The sequence below is a fragment of the Paramisgurnus dabryanus genome, chromosome 13, assembly GCF_030506205.2.
Source record: "Paramisgurnus dabryanus chromosome 13, PD_genome_1.1, whole genome shotgun sequence".
NCBI lineage: Eukaryota > Metazoa > Chordata > Actinopteri > Cypriniformes > Cobitidae > Paramisgurnus > Paramisgurnus dabryanus.
Genome location: NC_133349.1, coordinates 17,202,099 through 17,219,715, shown reverse-complemented (window position 1 = coordinate 17,219,715; position 17,617 = coordinate 17,202,099). Strand labels below are relative to the sequence as shown.

Genomic DNA, 17,617 nt, shown 5'->3' with positions numbered 1-17,617 from the left:
ACACTTAACTATTTGTATATTATCCTTATTTGGTTCCATTTTGGGATCAATATTCTCCTTTTATATACTATATATTTTTTCTTTCTTCTTCCTACATATTCTTCTAAAAAACTGATTTTAACATAGTATGTTGGCTATGTTTAAGGTGGGCAAAACCAAATGATTTATGAATGGGAGGGATTTATAGAGAAATCTATTTTTGGCTAGCTAAAGGTTAAGGGACACCCAGTCCTAAATCATTTCTGATTGGGAAAGATAACACCACCAAATGTACAACCTCCAACACACTCACACATATCAAATTACATCATAGTTTTTTTTTTGGAAGAAACAAATCTGTATCCAAAAAAACAAAACATGAGTGATATTGTAGCCACCCACACATGGCAAAACAACTCAAACTTGTTTTTTGTTTTTTTACAGTAATACAATTGATAAACAAAAACATGGCTTTATCATAGTAAAAGTAACCACTTTTTTTTAAGAAGTACCATTTGTATTACATAATGCATGCAGTATGCAGGTATAGTGCTAATAAAATCACCACACTATAGCTGATCCATAAGGTTAGGGGCAAAACACCCAATGAGTGACACTTACAAGGGCTATCTAGGCTCATTTATTATCACACTTAATAGTGCATAAAATGAAGGAAGATAGGGAAATGAAAATGAAAGAAGGGAAAATAGATACTCTGAGTTTGCCATTTTCTTAAACAATAAACATTTCCCTAACCTTTAATTTTATTATGTGTCTATTACTTAGCACATTTAATTACGTATATATGTATTTATGCAGACATTTCTGTATTTATACATTAATTTATCTGCTGTTTAGCTTTTGCAGATTGATCCTCAATACGACAAGCGTGTTTTACGTCACCACGTGCAGGTGACCACTAGGTGTCACTGTGGTGGCGGATTGATGATTAGAAACTTTGAAACAGTATGGGACATTTGCTTCAACTGTTTCAGTGTTTTCATAAAGCCTGCTCTGCCCTCCACTACTAATGAGCTATCACACATATTTATTTCAAAATTCAATTACTGTCTCACTACTGACGAAAAAATGCCAAAGAAATTTTAAAGAACTGAGACAAGATAAAAAAAACATTAATAACAAGCAGATTGTGTATTTAATTAGCTTTCATAAAACTTTAAGCTATAGCTTTGTGTAATTGATTTGGTCCAACTCCTAAATAACTCGTCAATGTAATATAGTAATATAATGCCAACTCTACTGGGAGCCACAAAATTATACCAAAAACTATACGTGTGGTGTGATCATATAGTGACACACACGTTTATTTTGGAGTCTTGATACAGGTGCTGTATTGACTCATGGGAGACAGCGCCCTGAACCGGCGGGCACACGCACCTGAGTTTGCGCGCACTCGATGGAATTCCACAGTGCTCACGCAAAACACGCCTTAAAACCAAGGCTCGTGTAAACTCGGAAGTTTCTGTATGTGGGTGTCAATCACATATACAATACGGAATTTGTGAAATGTGCTTTGTAATTCCATCCACAACACCAGTAAGACGAGAAACATAGCAATACATTTGTTCCAGTTTCTTCATGATTTGCTCGCGCAGCGCGGTGACGCCGTGATTCCCTACCAGAAGGAACCCGGAGAAAAACTTAACATATTCCGGAAGTTTACCGACACCTGCAACCATGGTCGCTTTAACATGGAAACTTTTCTCTTATCTAGAGGAATGTAAGTAACTCTTAACAGGGTAACTTTAAAGACATTGCGAAAACCTCAAGCAGGTAACTGTATGTGTGTGTTCAAACGCTTTCTGTTTTCCAGCAATGTCCCATTTGTACCACAGGTTTCTTTAAACAAAAATACCAACCGATGTTGATTTTTTTGATTTGAAAAATGTTTAACAGCTCAAATATTTGGCATTGTATTCCTGTCAAACTGTCTATTCGATTCAGTTTGGTGGTGTCGGACTGTCTAGTTCGTTTCTATTCGGAAAGAGACGATCATTCGTTATCGGATTAGTTCGGTTCGGAGATCTGTCAACTCCCGAACAGCTCAGCATGAACTCGAGTCAGGAGTTTAAGACGTCACACCCAGAAAAGTCAGTTTTTCGTAAACATTTCAAGCTGTTTTCTCGATTATTCTCGCTTTAGGGTAACAGACGCGTCACCTGAACGTATTTGTGGTCGAAAAGGAGATTGTGGTTAAGCTCGGTCTGCCTGCCAGAAAATAAACAATTTCGTCCCTTGCTTAGATTGTTGTCTCCTCCCAAGTGTAACCGTTGTGTAACTGATATACTGCGGTAAACATTAACTTGTAACGATCACCACATGCAGTTTCCAAACTTGTTAGTGACTTCCACCATTTATAAAAAAAATATAGAGAGAATTTAGGTAAATTGGGACTTTTCATATTGTAATGACTGTCCCAACATACCTGAATTTACATTAACTAAAACTTTAACTAAAAAAGTTTTGATATAATATATTTTTATAAATGTGTTTTGTTTATCAGACATAGAGGAGTAACAACCTTGTAAACTTTACTGTACGTTTGTGTAGTCACTATAATTTTATTTGTTTTTAATAGAAATTGCTTCAGCCTTTGCAGAAGGTTTCCACATATCAAGATCGGGTTAACAGGTAATGTGTAGGAAATATAACTTGTGAAATGGTTTAATGTGGTGTCTCCATGATTGTGCCTTGTATTGGTATTGTAAGTATGTGTGTTTGAGGTTGTTTATTTAATTTGTCTCCTTACGGATAGTAAAATATTTCACATTCCTGCACTTTGTTGGGCGGAGGAAAGCAGAGTGTGAAAAACAATGCAAGAACATGTTGCGACGTAGAGACCTAGGTGACTGAGTAGCTAAGTGAGGGGTTTTCAAACTTTTATGATAAACCTTTAGCGAGGGACCCCTTTCCTAAAATATATACCCGTATTTTGTATAAAGAAACTTTAACCTGCTTTAGACAAACAGTACGATTTGTACCCTCATTGCTTTGTCTTTTTTCTTTGGACTCCTTAGCTTAAAGTCTTTTGGGGAACCCTGGGGGTCTCTGGACCCCAAATCTAAGTGTATATGTGAGAAAGAAAGAAAAAAGCAAGGAAAGTATGATAAGAAGAGAGTTAATGATAAACCAGACGGATACAGTTAATATTGAATGTATTACTGACATAGGCACATGTATTTCGGTTCTGATGTCATCAATCACTACCAATATCCTTGGAATGAAGTTTACCTTAGTTTCAACATTGCAAAAGCTCTATGAGCAGGCCTTTAAAAAATTTCACATTTAGAAATTGTTGCATCAGAAGTGCTTATGCTAACAATGAGTGTAATAATCTTGTAGACCCAGATTGAAGGAGTGACCCAAGCTGTAACTATTAACCACAATGTCATACAATCTTAAGATTCTTTTAACCTGAGCCAGTTGCGACCACCTCTAACACCTTAGCAACCACATAGCAACACTCTTAAACCATTCAGAACACATGGCAATGGTCCACAATACTTTAGTACAGTCGAGTGACATTTGCACAGACCATTGCAAATGCATTTATATATATTCTTTTTTTCTCATGTTATGATGTGTGGGTGTGTGTTTGTGAGTGTTTATACATTCAGCGAGTGATGAGTATATGCAATGATCTGTCTATCCTTCATCCCATCAGTAAGGGTGGATCACCATCCTTGCTCTGGATATATAATTATGAATACAATGTCACAAGGATTTGCTGTGGTCTCGTCATCAGATGCAGCTCATAACATGTTTTACAGTGGATTAGAATGTGCTTTCATTACAGTAGGAACAGTATGTACGATAGCGGTCGTATGCGTCACATTATTTTATTACAGGAAGTCGTCATCTGTGTCACCGTCACTATTTGTGTCGAATATGAAATGTGAGTTTTATTTGAACCTATTTGACGCTGTGTTTTGGCAGGTGTGCGAATGTGTGAGAAATGACATCCCCATGGTGTGTGCTCGGAAACAAGATCACTTCTCTTGGATGGGCTGATCTGTCCAAACACACACACATGCCACACTCCGGCCTCCTCTGTGTAGTGCTCTTCCCTGATGGCACAACTCAAAATTTTACTGTCAATGTGAGTATATGTTTGCATGTGTTGGTTGTAGGAAACACGGCTAAAATGCTATGATTATTTATCTCACAATGCCAGTTCTTTTGAAAAAATAAACGTTTGTTTGGGTAAATGGAGAAATGCTTTATAGTTTTAGATTCAACCAAACCTTTAAAAAGTAAGAATGATAAAGTGAAAGACTGCAATATATCACGGTTTTGAATTATAAACAAAATTTTATATACCTGTAAACTCTATAATGCATTTGCTGATCTACACCTCTACGTTCAATGAAAGTAGCCTTAGAGAGAAGTAATTTGCATATGTGTGTTTGTGCCAGCTTGACTTTATTGTCATATAGAGGGTGGAGATGGATGTTATACTTGTGTTCCTCTTCTCTTGTTCCATATTGCACTGCTGCAACTCCCATCCACCCACCAACGCACACACATATACAAATTTGTCAGGGAAAATAAGAGGAGTCATGGGGCAGTCATGAAAAATAATAACTTCTTGCACAAGAAGACAGAAATGAGGGCAGTGGGTCTGTGTGTCTCCTTAGCAATAGTGAAAGAATGAAAAGTTTAGTTTATTGTAAAAGATGAAGTGCTATTTTGATACAGTATTATGTTAAATTATATAAAGTTGTTATGGTTCATCATGGGACCAAATGTGTTGTTGCCTTGCAGAAAAACGATGCTGGTCATCTCTTGTTCGACTTGGCTTGCGAACAGCTGAAGATTGTGGAGAAGCAGTACTTCAGTCTGCAGATCAGTGAGGACACATCTAGCTCTCCGGTAATTCAGCATGTGCTTATTTGTGGGAGAGTGGATTTTTATTGTCAGGAGCAGGGCCAGACGGAAACAGTGAACTTTTGTGCTTTTTCTGCGGAACATTTTTGGAAAATTTGCAGAATTTTACTGAATGATTTAAAAAAAAAAGTGAGAATGTGAAATTTTTGAATTTAAGTTGTAAATATGACCAAATTAAATCTAAAATAATTACTTTTTTGAAGGTTTACCATAAAAATCCAATTAGAGAGTCCTCTGAATTAAACTGGACTGAACATGAAACAGATAGTGTGCATGGCAGGACCACAGAATTGTATTTTGAATATAAAATTGCATATATTATTTTTATAGAGTTATATATTACAGCAAAAAACAAAACAAAAACTTGTGTTAATATGATCTCATGATAAATTGAACATGTATCAAGAAAATGTCATAATTTACAACATAATTACACTAAACAATGTGAAATTAACAATGATCAAATATCAAATGGTTCGTGCCATTAGAAACTGTCACTGCAAACAACACAGGCTACTACAGAGACACACACATGCATGGGGTTTGTGTGCCTGTCTGTGGTGGGCACTGGGCACTAAAATCCGTTGAGTTTTCCATGGAAGTCTGTGGGGGCGGATTTCGTGTGGGCCTTGTCATGAACCAGGAATAGATCAAATATAACTGATAATGTTCTTGTTAACGGTGAATACCTTTCATTTCAGAGGTGGCTGGACCCCAACAAACCCTTCAAAAAACAGCTTAAGGGTGAGAGAAACTAGACATTCACACACAAACACTTATATGTAGGCCTACCTGGAATCTATGTAAAGGGTTTAAATTTTAGGAGTTTAGGCCCAGGTTGTGTAATTTTTGTCATTTTTCATACTTTTGACATCGGTATAAATGTAAAAAATGTTTGAAATTAGATGAGACTTCTACACTAGTAGTGGCTCAAAATTTACAATAAGTTTGTATTTGTGTACATTACTAAATTCATTAGCTACACTGAACTATCAATGAGCAATATAGTTTTTCAGCATTTATTAATCTTTGTTAATGTTAGTTAATAATACCAAATATTAAAAACCAAAAATAGTTCATTGTAAATTAACTAATGTTTAAGTCGATAACGTTATACCTTAAAACTCATCTTTGAGCTTTAAAACAGTATATGTAAAAGTTTTTTTTTGTGATAATTATTTTTTTAAGCCTTTAATAGCTTGAATATATCTACACCCTTGCCTCATTTAATATACACAGATCTATAAATATGCAAATTAGTCCCTCCCTCTAGTCAATCACACCAGATTAGACCATAAATTAATATGTACAAAGGTGCTACACTCTAAGAAAGGATTTACACATCTTTGTGCGTTAAGCTTTTAACACATTATGTGTAATTTTAACACCTCGTGTGTCATTTTGTGATGACTTTGTGTTAAAATGTGTTGTTTCAATAATAACACAGCGATGGGAGGATTCTGGGACAACGCATTTAATGTGTTGTCCCAGAATCAACACTAATGTGTTGTTTTTAACACATTTATTCTAAGAGTATAAAAAGGATGTGTTAATTTTAACACATTGTTTTGTGTTATTCTATTTAAAACATTATGTGGCATTTTAACACATTATGTGTCATTTCGTGTTGATTCATTTAAACAAATAAAAGGGAAGATGTGTTGTCCTTAACTAGACACAAGATGTGTTATTTTAACACATTCATTTTAAAAGTGTACATTTGGCAGTTTCAGAAACACAGCCGGTTTCACAGTTCATACGTGAGGTGTGCGTTTGTGGCACTAATGTTTTTAGCGCTGATATTAAAAGGTTAGACTAGAGCATTCATAGTGCACGTGTGAAGAGTGTGTACTAGCGTCACAGCCATAAAGTCTATGCATTCATACACATCAATGATGACTCAAACCAATAAGCCACTTGTTCGACTTTGTTGATGTGAGTGGTTACATGTTTGTGACATGGGAAACTGAGACAGGTTTAAAGTGCAGTGTAGAATAAAATTCAGTTGAATGATATATATGCACATAACATTAAAGCATATTAAAAACACAACATAGGCATACAGTTGTGGACAAAAATATTGCCACTCTTGGTAAATTTAACGAGCAAAGAAAGCTGTGAAAATAAATCTAAAATGTTTCTCATTTTGAGCTTTAATTATGCTTTCATTGATAAAAAATATTTGAAGGGGGGAATCACATCATACATTTTTTTTTTTTAAATAGACGACGGCCACCATTATTAGTCCCCCTTCATTACTCTTTGCTTCCTCCATTTGCAAGGATAACAGCTCTGAGTCTTGTATTATAATTTCTGATGAGGTTGCAGAATTCATGGCAAGTGATCATAGTTTATTCCTTTACACAGAATTTCTCCAGATCCTTCAAATGTTGCTGCTTTCTCCTTAAACTCCAGTCATTTTCTGTATGTTTCTGAACTGGGATGGCTATGGCAGAACCTTGATTTTGTGCTTAGTGACCCATTTTTGTTAATTTTAATGTTTGTTTTGAACCAAATTCTTGATGAAAGGTTAAACCACGACCTATTATAAGATTTCTAGCAGAGCAAGTCCGGTTTTTACTTTTTTATCTGTTGGTATTTGATATAATCCATGACGCCATGTATCTGAATAAGATGTCCAGGAGCTCTGGTATAAAAGTAGATTCACAACAATAACGATTCAGAGGTATATTTAACTGTATACATGGAACACATTTTAATTCCTGTGTGCACCAAAGCTATCTTGTGTTCCTGCTTCCAATAAACCTTTTTTTTTTGTTTGTTTCATATGGCCACAGAACCCAGTCCTGTTTAATGTTCCAGTACAGCAAATCAATATGCTGGAGTTTGTTTTTGCATGAGAGCAGAGGATTTGTTTCTTAAACTGTGTCGCAAACAACTTGTGGTGATGGAAACTTTTTAAGCTTTCTGACCCCAATATTACAACTTAATTTTGAAGTTCTCCATCTGTGATCCTTGGAGTGTTTGTCCAACTATTAAGTATATATTGTAATAATAACACGTCTTGTTTCAGGCAGATCTCCAGTAGATTTAAATGTCTTCATTGCACTGATTGTGGAAATAGATTTTTTTTATGGTTTTATTTCCTTAAAGTCACTTTCTACTTTGTAAGCTCAACAATCTTTTGCTGAACATCAGAATTAGTATTTGGGTTTACCCATCGTGATGAATAAAGAAGGATTTGTGCTTTGTGTTATTTAATATTTATTCCCCTGTGAAACAGGAAGTCATGACTAGACATCATGTTTTTAGTCCCTTGGTGTGCTAAGATAATTTTAATATCAATGGCAATATACTTCAGAGATTTTTAGGGGGCAGTGCAATTGTGTCCGGTGTCTATTTTTTTATTAAAGCTTAAAAGGAGAAATCTTGTAGATTTATTTTCACAGCCTTCTTTGCTCATATTTTCCAAGAGTGCCAATATTTGTCTCCACAACTGTATAAACAACAATTTATTTTCATCACAGAGGGACAGTTGCAACTTTTGATTTTTAAAATGTATTATGAAATTAGTCATGAACTACGATTAATAAATGGTGCAGAAATATTGTTTAGTAGTTCATGTTAGCTGATGCATTTAGCGTATTGTCCCGAATATAAAACAACATCATTTTCATTCATGTCAATCATACTGTACACCTGCAAAAATGCAGTAGGTGGCACCAAATACACATAAACAAGTTTACCTGGATTGAAACAACCTGCTAAACTACAGTCGTTTACAATAAGGCAGACTTCTACCGTTAATAAAATGTTGGCTACATGTTTTTTTTCACAGTGAAATGGACAGACTAGCTCATTTTTATTAAATCCAGATGGACTGCAAGTTATACTATGCCATATGAAAAGTATTAAAGAATGTGGGGAACCAAACTGGTCCCATTTGACTTATGAAAAGTAATTTTAAATTAAGCATTTTATTCATAAAAGACAATAGTTGGTTAAAAACAATTTTTTTAAAGGGGGGGACACTTTGAAAAGGGGGGAGCGTCACTTATATTTGGGACAATACAGTACTAATGTTAACAAATACAACCTTATTGTAAAGGTTTTACTAAACATTCAATTTTTTTAAGGATTATTGTAAAAACTTTTAAAATTATTCAAAGTAATACAATTAATTACATTTCAGCTTGTTATCAGTAAAACAATAGGCTATTTAAAATGCAGACAATGAGAACTGGAAGTGGCTGGTTTAGTTAATCATTTTGAATCATCAGAAATAACAAGCATCCAATAAGCCAGAGATGTCTGGCATTTACCGCACACACTTCATACTTAAGACTTTAAGACTTGAATTAAGAGATAAATAGATAAGACTTCTGAGGGATCCAAAACCATGTTTTGCTTCCTGTATCAGAGAAAGAATCATTTTGTCAACTGTTAATCTGATCAGTAGTTTTCTGTTGGGCTTTTTATTTGTTTTGATAGATTACCTTTCCACTGACTGCTTTCTTTTTTTTCACTATTCTTTCTTCAGGTTCAGATCCCTTCTTTTTAATATTTAGAGTACGGTTCTTTATCTCTGACCCAAACTCTCTCCAGCATGAACAGACCAGGTACATCTCTCTGTATATGTGCACATTAAAAATATTTATTTATTTGCAGAGAGAGAGAGAGAGAGGTTCTCACTCCTGTTTTGTTTTGTTTTGCAGGCACTTTTATTTCTTGCAAATTAAAAAGGATATTTGTGAGGGCAGGTAAATATAATTTTTTTTGTATTTTGGCTATTTCTGAGTGTCATTACTGAATGGTACATATTCTGTGGCTAATGTTATTTTGTGATTTACTGTCGTATCAATGGAGAAAGTATCATATTTGTTTTGTATTGCAGATTGAAGTGTCCTTTAAGCTCTGCAGTGGTACTGGCGTCTTACGCTGTTCAATGTAAGTTGATAAAAACCTGCTTTATTCTGTATGATTGACAGCTCCGCTTAATTCAGCAGGGAACTTGTTTGTGTTAGGACCAGGCATGCATGTTCAGAAGGAAATAGGTACGGTCGAAAATGGAGACTAATGAATGAGGCCGAATCGCACATGCAGATGCAGTCACTGTTGCTCAATTTCAAACATGGCATTTTATTACCTGTGTTTGATTGACAGCTGAGCTCGGAGATTACGTCCCTGAAACTCCACCTGGATACCTCAGTCATACCCATTTTATCCCAGATCAAGACCACGAGTTTATCGCTAAAGTGGAGTCATTGCATCCACAACACAAGTATGTGGGAACGCACACTCGTACGCTTACACACACACACACACATACACACACGTACACTGTTATTAAATTTGCATGTGTAAATGTGTTTTAGAGGTCTGTGTCAAAGTGAAGCCGAACTATGTTATTTGAACACAGCAAGAACTTTAGACCTTTATGGAGTGGAGCTGCATAACGCTCAGGTAACATTTAATCAAATATGTAGTATGTAAAAAAATTTTTTACTTAACTCACTCCTTAATCCAATGAAATGACATGTGATGTTATTTTATATTTTCTTTATGGGAAGATCATAGTTTACTCATAAATCCTTGTCTGTAGGATGTGCATAACCCCTCCCTCTGGGTGGGGATTACATCAGGGGGTGTGGCTTTGTTTTCCAATTTAATTTGCACCAGTTTCTTCCCCTGGTAAGTTTTGACCAGTCTGGTCCTATTTTCACTAATCGTGTTTTTACTTCTCATATGCTGGATGTATTTTTTTTATTCACACTTTTTAAATGCTTACGTCAGTGTTTATATTTATTATGAGTGATTCGGGACACATGACAGTGCTGTAGCTCAGTTTGTCAAGCTGGTTTTGTGCTGTAATTATCATTACAATAGAAACTAACAAACACTTTCATCTGTGCGGTATCAACACTGCAGAAAAGTATAATTACAGTAATCGGTATAATATCGAGCCCTGGAAACTGTAACTGGTATTTTGTCTCTGGTACACATTATATTCCATTAGATGCATGTTTTTACTTTTTTCCAGGATTAACATCATCAAAATGTCATTCAAAAAGAAAGGGTTTTCTGTCCACTTACGCCGGAAACATGTGAGATGCAAGCATAAACAATATGAAACACATTATGCGTGTTGAATTCATGTCTGTTTGCTGTTTTTGTGTGTCAACTGTGCAGCCTGTGTATTTGTTCAATGTTGTGTTTTCCCCCATTTATACATGTTTACAGGGAGAGCTGGGCAACCACGTGGTCTCTATCTCGATCCCAAGCTCACGTGCCTGTAAGAACCTCTGGAGGTCCTGTGTAGACCATCATACATTCTTCAATAGGAAGCCCTCTCCTTCAGCTTCAAAACTGAGGTATACACTAAATCAAAGCCACAGTTGAGTTCTTCTAGGAAATTACACCTTATGCGTTACATTTTGTTACATTTATGCATTTGGCAGATTTTCTAAATTCCAAAAACGATTATAAGGAATCAATTTGATCAGTATGTGTTTTTCCTGGGATTGAACCAATGATCTCCACTTGAAAAACACAAAACATGTGACATACATGTGCTTTATTTAAAGCTCTGTTTACCTGTACCGTAAACTGATTGGTGAAAAGATGCTGAACCCTGCGGTAAGGTCCAGCTCAACAGAACACCTGGAGACCAAGAGCCTACCCTCCCGGTCACCGCCCAGCACACCCAACTGGTAACATGCTTAAATATATTAAAATGAGTATTTGATCTGTAAGGTAGCAACTGGGCTGCATTTAATAGATTTTAACACACAATGAAACTTGTTTAGTAGTCTTCAACAAGGTGGGTTTTAGGTGGGTTTTGGGACAGCTTCAGATGAATACGTTATTTCAGGCGAAGTCCTCGGTTACGTCATGACGTCCGCAAGCGACGCCCATCATCTGTGGACAACCTGACCAATGAAATGGGCTATGTGACGGCGAGTGAAGATGTGTTCTTTACGTACAGGTACGTTTACTCTATACACAAACACGCACAGTAATACTACCACCCATACATATTATTCATCACATTCATAGTAATGTATTTAATCTGTTTGCATACAAGAAAAAACCAGGAAGAGGGGAAGACAAGCGGCAGTTGGTCCCATAGTGATGATGTCATTGCAGAAGAGGATGACTTGCACCTTTGGGATAATGTAAGTGTGAGGTGGTCATACATGATAACCATTAGTGCAAGATCTAAGTGACTTACAAACTTTTTCAGGTGTTTAATCGTTTTGGTCAATTAACTGTTCTGTCTGTTTTTGTGTTTTTATGTGTCTCAGACTGTGACGGCTGATGGAGATCTGCTGCTAGTGAGAATCAGCCCAGATCAAGATGGGAAGTTTGGCTTTAATGTTAAAGTGAGTTTGTACATAATATAGATTACATATTTATTTCCCCGCATGATGCACTTGGATATATACACTGGACAACTTGATGATTTCTGTGTTTTGTGAGAGATTACGTTGTTTGATTTTCAGGGAGGTGTGGATCAGAGGATGCCCCTGGCCATTTCTCATGTTAACCCTGCATCTCCGGTAAGCTAATAAAGCCTGGATGTTTGTGAATATGAAGTGCTTGGTTTTGCATTTGTATAAATACTGGCTGTGTTTCAGGCCGGTCAGTGTGTGCCTCCACTAATGGAGGGGGATCAGGTTTTGTTGATAAATGGGAGGGACATCTCTGAGCACACACATCAGCAGGTGGTCATGTTCATCAAAGCCAGCCGAGAGTCACACAGCAAAGAACTTGCTTTGCTTGTGCGCCGTAAAGGTACGATTTTGCAGAAGTAAAGTATTGGGCTGCACAATAAAGACATTTTGGGAATGCAATCATGAAATGTTTGAATCCTTTCATTCTTCATTAGAACTATTATCCATATTTTATTACAATATTTAAAGGGACACTCCACATTTTTTAAAATAGGCTCATTTTCAATCTCCCCTAGAATTAAACAATTGAATTTTACCAGTTTGGAATCCATTCCCCTGGTACCACTTTTAGCATAGCTTAGCATCATTCATTGAATCTGATTAGATCATTAGCATCGCACTCAAAAATAACCAAAGAGTTTAAATATTTTTCCTATTTAAATCTCGACTCTTCTGTAGTTACATCGTGTACTAAGACAGACGGAAAATTAAAACTTGCGATTTTCTAGGATATTGCTAGGAACTATGTTCTCATTTCGGCATAATAATCAAGGAGTTTGCTGCCACACCATGGGTGCCGCAGGTGCAATGATAATACGCAGCGCCTGCAAATAGTCCCCTTGGTAACTTTCAATATCTGGGGACTATTTGCGGGCACTGTGTAATATCATCAAGTCTAAGGAGTGCTCTGGCTTGCACAGCACACCAAAAATGCTTTATCTCTTAACCCTATTGATAACATGTTAATGTGAACACTATAAAGTACTTATGTATACTGGCTGCTTTTCTTTACCTATATTAAAATACTCCATTTCAAAAAAATATTTAGTTTTGTAAACCAAATTTGTCATCTTTATTGCATATTTGTACTTCTAATCAGAATAAAAAAATGTATGTCTCATATTAATGCTACAGTATGTGCTTTATATTTACAGGTGTTTCTTTGCGAGCTGAACCTACCCTCCAGTTAGGTCTCACCCTTCCAGGTGAAATATCTCCAATGTGTAGCCGCACATCTGGAGAGACACTGGAAGAATCTATGACCCGTTTAGAGAAGGGGTTAGTCACTGGCACACTGCTGCTACAGTTCGAGGTTTGGGCATGTTACTTTGTTTTGGCATGTCTAGTAAGATGTCATGTGGATTGCTAATTGTTATCCAAGCATGTGTGTGTGAGTTTGTGTGCGTTTGCTACTCACAGAAATTGGACAAGAAGAAAGTTGGAATGTTAATTTCTTGCGCAAAGCTGTCAGAAAATATGGAAAAGAATCGGTACAAAGATGTATTACCATGTAAGTTGTTCATGTTTGTTTTTCATTGCATGTGTTTTTGCGTGCAACGCTTTATTTTTAACTAACATGTTTCGTTGGGTGCAGAGATTCTGTTTTACCACTAGAGGGTGGTTACTAGGTGGTCAAACATATCATTGTATTAATTTGTGTAAAGGTTTTTTATTGTACGGCGATGCGTAATGCTCTTTAAAACTAAGGTGGGTGGTGCTTTTAGATAATCCATTTAATCCCAACTTCCTCATTCTTTGCACTTTTATTTGTTACCTTCAGATGACAGCACTAGGGTGGTGCTACAGGAAGAAGGAGATGATTACATCAATGCCAGTCATGTGAAGGTAAAGCTCTATATCTGTCTGTCTCAGACTTATTGATCTAGATTTTTCATTAGTGTTTTATTTTAGAAGAGTTCAACATTCCACTCAGTCTAAAGTGTGTTAAGTCTAAAGTCAAAGTTTTGTGTTCCTGTAGCTTAACTGATAGAGCATGGCAATAACAATGCCAAGGTCTGAAGTGTGATTTCTGGGAAATATATAAACAATACATGTGCATAAAGCCAGTCTCTCAAATGCATAAAAGTGTAATGGCTAAAGATGATATTAAAAACATGATAATATTTACATTTATTTATCCAAAGTGACTTCAAAGTATACATTTTTCATCATCATATGTTCCCTGATCGAACCTGTGACCTTTTGATTGCTAATGCAATGCCTAACCATTTGACATTAAAGTGTCTATACTATAATATTGAATATCTGTTTGTTTGCATCAGACAGAGCCAGCGGGTTGTGCGTTGCGGTACGTAGCATCTCAGGGACCAATGCCAAACACCTGTACTCACTTCTGGAGGAGTGTGTGGGAGCAAGACATCAGTGTCATCGTCATGCTGACCACACTGACTGAAAGAGGACGGGTAGCACATCTGAAATCGCACACATGCAATACAATAACTACTGCTCACACACATAACGCACACACATAACGCACATATACTGTACATGCTCGTGATTCGTAAACTGAACTGACTTGGACAAGATATTCAATCATGGATTTAAAAAGCTGACACACACACCCGCATTACTTAATCAGACAATACCCATCAGAGACCCATCACACACCTCCAGTACCCCAAGGACGGTTTATTGTGACTGCCGTATTCTTCGGCTCGGCTTGACTGTTGCTTGGTAACCATGCGCTCTGCATTCTTTTCCAAAGGGATGATTTAATAAACTGTGTGCGTGTGTGTGTGTGCGTGTGTGTGAGAGGGAGGGAAGAAAAGAAGGAGTCCAATTATTTTTTGCTAAGCTCAATAATCTAAAATCCATTTCCACAGACCAAGTGCCACCAATACTGGCCGCATCCTCCCGAAGTAAGGGATTATGGGTACCTTCAGGTGTGCTGTCACTCAGAAGAGTGCAACCTGGCATACGTTACCAGAGAGATAACGCTGACAAATACTAAGGTAACAGTGTGGGATCTAATGTGGGGAACCTCTGTAAAATGCATTGAAAGAAGTATGTGCTGCTGTTGGAAAGTAAAAAAAGTTAAAAACAAATCACTATTCACTATTAAAACTTTACTATTTTTACTATTTTTCATTTTAATAACCTAATGTTCCTTTCATTCAAGCCTAGTTATTTTTGGCTGAATCTGTGCTCTTTATGTAAATGTTTGCCATTACTCATGCTCTGTCACTGGCATTTACCCTGGACTTTGTTTTGTGTAAAATCTTGGCTTTACACATTCGGTAAGTGTGAGCTTGTTTATGTGTGATCTTGCCAACGCCAAACGGTTCACGTACCGCTGTTGCCATAAGCATAGGATCATATACATACATGTGGATGCTCACACGCTCACACAGACAGTAACACAAACAAACTCTCATTGCTGGAAAATGGAGACCCATCTGTTGTCTCCGTTGGTGGGAGTTAATCTCAGCACGGACAGCAGACGGAGGTTACATCACACATTCATCATCCGTATAGGGTGTGTGAGTATATCGGATCGAGAACTAAAGAAATCGAGAGACACTTGAGAATAAAGATATGATTGGGGTACAGGCAAAACGGCTAACTGTGAGTGTTCGTAACCCACTGCCTACGAGCAAATTATTCCTTTGTGCCTGATTTGTCACAATAAGTGAATTATTTTTTCCACTTTGGCCTTCAGACTATGACTCATTTATTCAAGACGAGGAATGTAAAGATCACTTCTTCCACTTACACACCACGATAGAACTAAGGGGGAATACATTACAAATGGCAAAGTATTTCATCATTTCAGAGCTGAAATGTTGCATGAAAGACTCGAAATTAGTTTTGTGGTTGTTAGGCTGTGTGAATTAGTTTAAGCCATCTACTGTAGTAGATTTTAGTATAATCTTAAACAATGACAAAATGAACTTTTAGCAATGTATTTATAATGTACGTTCCTGGGAAAATCAAGCTCTAATGTAATAAAATCCTCTTTAGAATGAGTCTGTTGTCCCTCCATATTGGGCATCCTTCTGCAATGTATTATCCACCCAGACATCCCAATACAAGTTATGTTGCTACAGAAATTAAAACTGCTCCTATAGTGATATAATGCAGATTTAATAGAAGTTAATGCAAATTCATTGAGCATTTTCTTTTGCTCTCTCTTACTCTTGGTGGTCCTCCCCACATTTACAGTCAGGACAGCAGCGCTCCATCACTCATTTACAGTACGTTGCTTGGCCAGATCATGGGGTACCGGAGGATTCCTCAGACTTCCTGGATTTTGTCCAGTCAGTGAGAAGTATGAGAAGAGACTCTGTGCCTCTAATGGTTCACTGCAGGTGACTCAAAAAGCCCAAAGCACACACGCAAATGTTATCAAGCATTATCTTACTGACAATGTTATTTCGCAGTGCTGGGATTGGGCGGACAGGTGTGTTGATCACCATGGAGACCGCCCTGACACTGATGGAGAATGAAAAGCCTGTGTATCCCCTAGAGATCATTACCTTGCTAAGAGAACAGAGGGCCATGCTGGTTCAAGCATCGGTACATACATGCAAAACAAGTCTATTTTATTATAAATTTTGATTTTGTTTGTTAATCCACTTAACAGTAACTTTTGTTAAGGACATAAAATAATTTAACTATGCTTATGTTTATTTAATTTTGCATTATTAGTTACGTCAAAGTAGTGGGTTTTATATTTATTTGTTATAAAAGTTAGAAAATACTTGCAGATAAAGTGCAATGCTGAACAATAAAAACAACTAAAAGATCAAAGGATTCACACAGATAACATTTATTAGTTGATTTTATTGGATTTCTTATTTTTACTTTTGTATGTGTTTGTATGTTTGTTTCGCAGTGCCAGTTCAGCTTTGTATGCGAAGCCATACTGAGGGTGTACAGAGAAAGATTTAAACAAAACCAAACACCAAAGAGTTGATAAGAAGATAGAGACGGGAGGGTTGTGTTTGGAAATACGGAAGTGGAGGAAGAATCCTCGCTCCTGTGATCAGACTGTCAATAAAAGGGGCCAGGGGCGTGTCTAAATGAAGATTGGAAGATGGATAGACAATCTCTTCTCTTGCTGTGGCTCTCCTGACAGCTGTGCGGATCAAGGAAGAACATAAAGCACTTTGACTCTAAGCTCACAGGACCCTTAAGTGCACACACACGCTTTCTGTCTGCTTCACAGTCCTATACATCAAAGTCACCACTAGAATAATTTAATTCACCTCTGCTTATAAATAATAAAATGTGTGATTCTTCTTACGTTGTGCCTCTTTTCTAATTCATGATGGCTTGAGGGAACTTGACTCGTG

The 17,617-nt window shown here is 36.8% G+C and overlaps 1 protein-coding gene across 2 annotated transcripts; it reads left to right on the top strand.

Annotated features, from left to right (window-relative positions):
• The first annotated feature begins 1,391 nt into the window (after positions 1-1,391).
• On the top strand, positions 1,392-17,567 carry ptpn3 (protein tyrosine phosphatase non-receptor type 3). Of its 2 annotated transcripts, XM_065260846.2 has the most exons (27): positions 1,392-1,720; positions 2,579-2,631; positions 3,937-4,099; positions 4,765-4,872; positions 5,589-5,631; positions 9,389-9,467; positions 9,564-9,608; positions 9,743-9,795; positions 10,012-10,129; positions 10,224-10,311; positions 10,451-10,539; positions 10,889-10,952; positions 11,089-11,219; positions 11,433-11,558; positions 11,720-11,833; positions 11,933-12,023; positions 12,153-12,230; positions 12,351-12,407; positions 12,486-12,642; positions 13,457-13,614; positions 13,722-13,812; positions 14,083-14,147; positions 14,585-14,725; positions 15,146-15,274; positions 16,485-16,630; positions 16,703-16,838; positions 17,158-17,567. In XM_065260846.2, the coding sequence occupies exons 3-27, from the start codon at positions 3,956-3,958 to the stop codon at positions 17,236-17,238; spliced, it is 2,532 nt and encodes an 843-aa protein (XP_065116918.1). In that variant the 5' UTR covers positions 1,392-1,720; positions 2,579-2,631; positions 3,937-3,955; the 3' UTR covers positions 17,239-17,567. The 2 variants fall into 2 exon arrangements, with proteins under 2 accessions (XP_065116918.1, XP_065116919.1); XM_065260847.2 differs by lacking the exon at positions 2,579-2,631.
• The last annotated feature ends 50 nt before the right edge of the window (positions 17,568-17,617 follow it).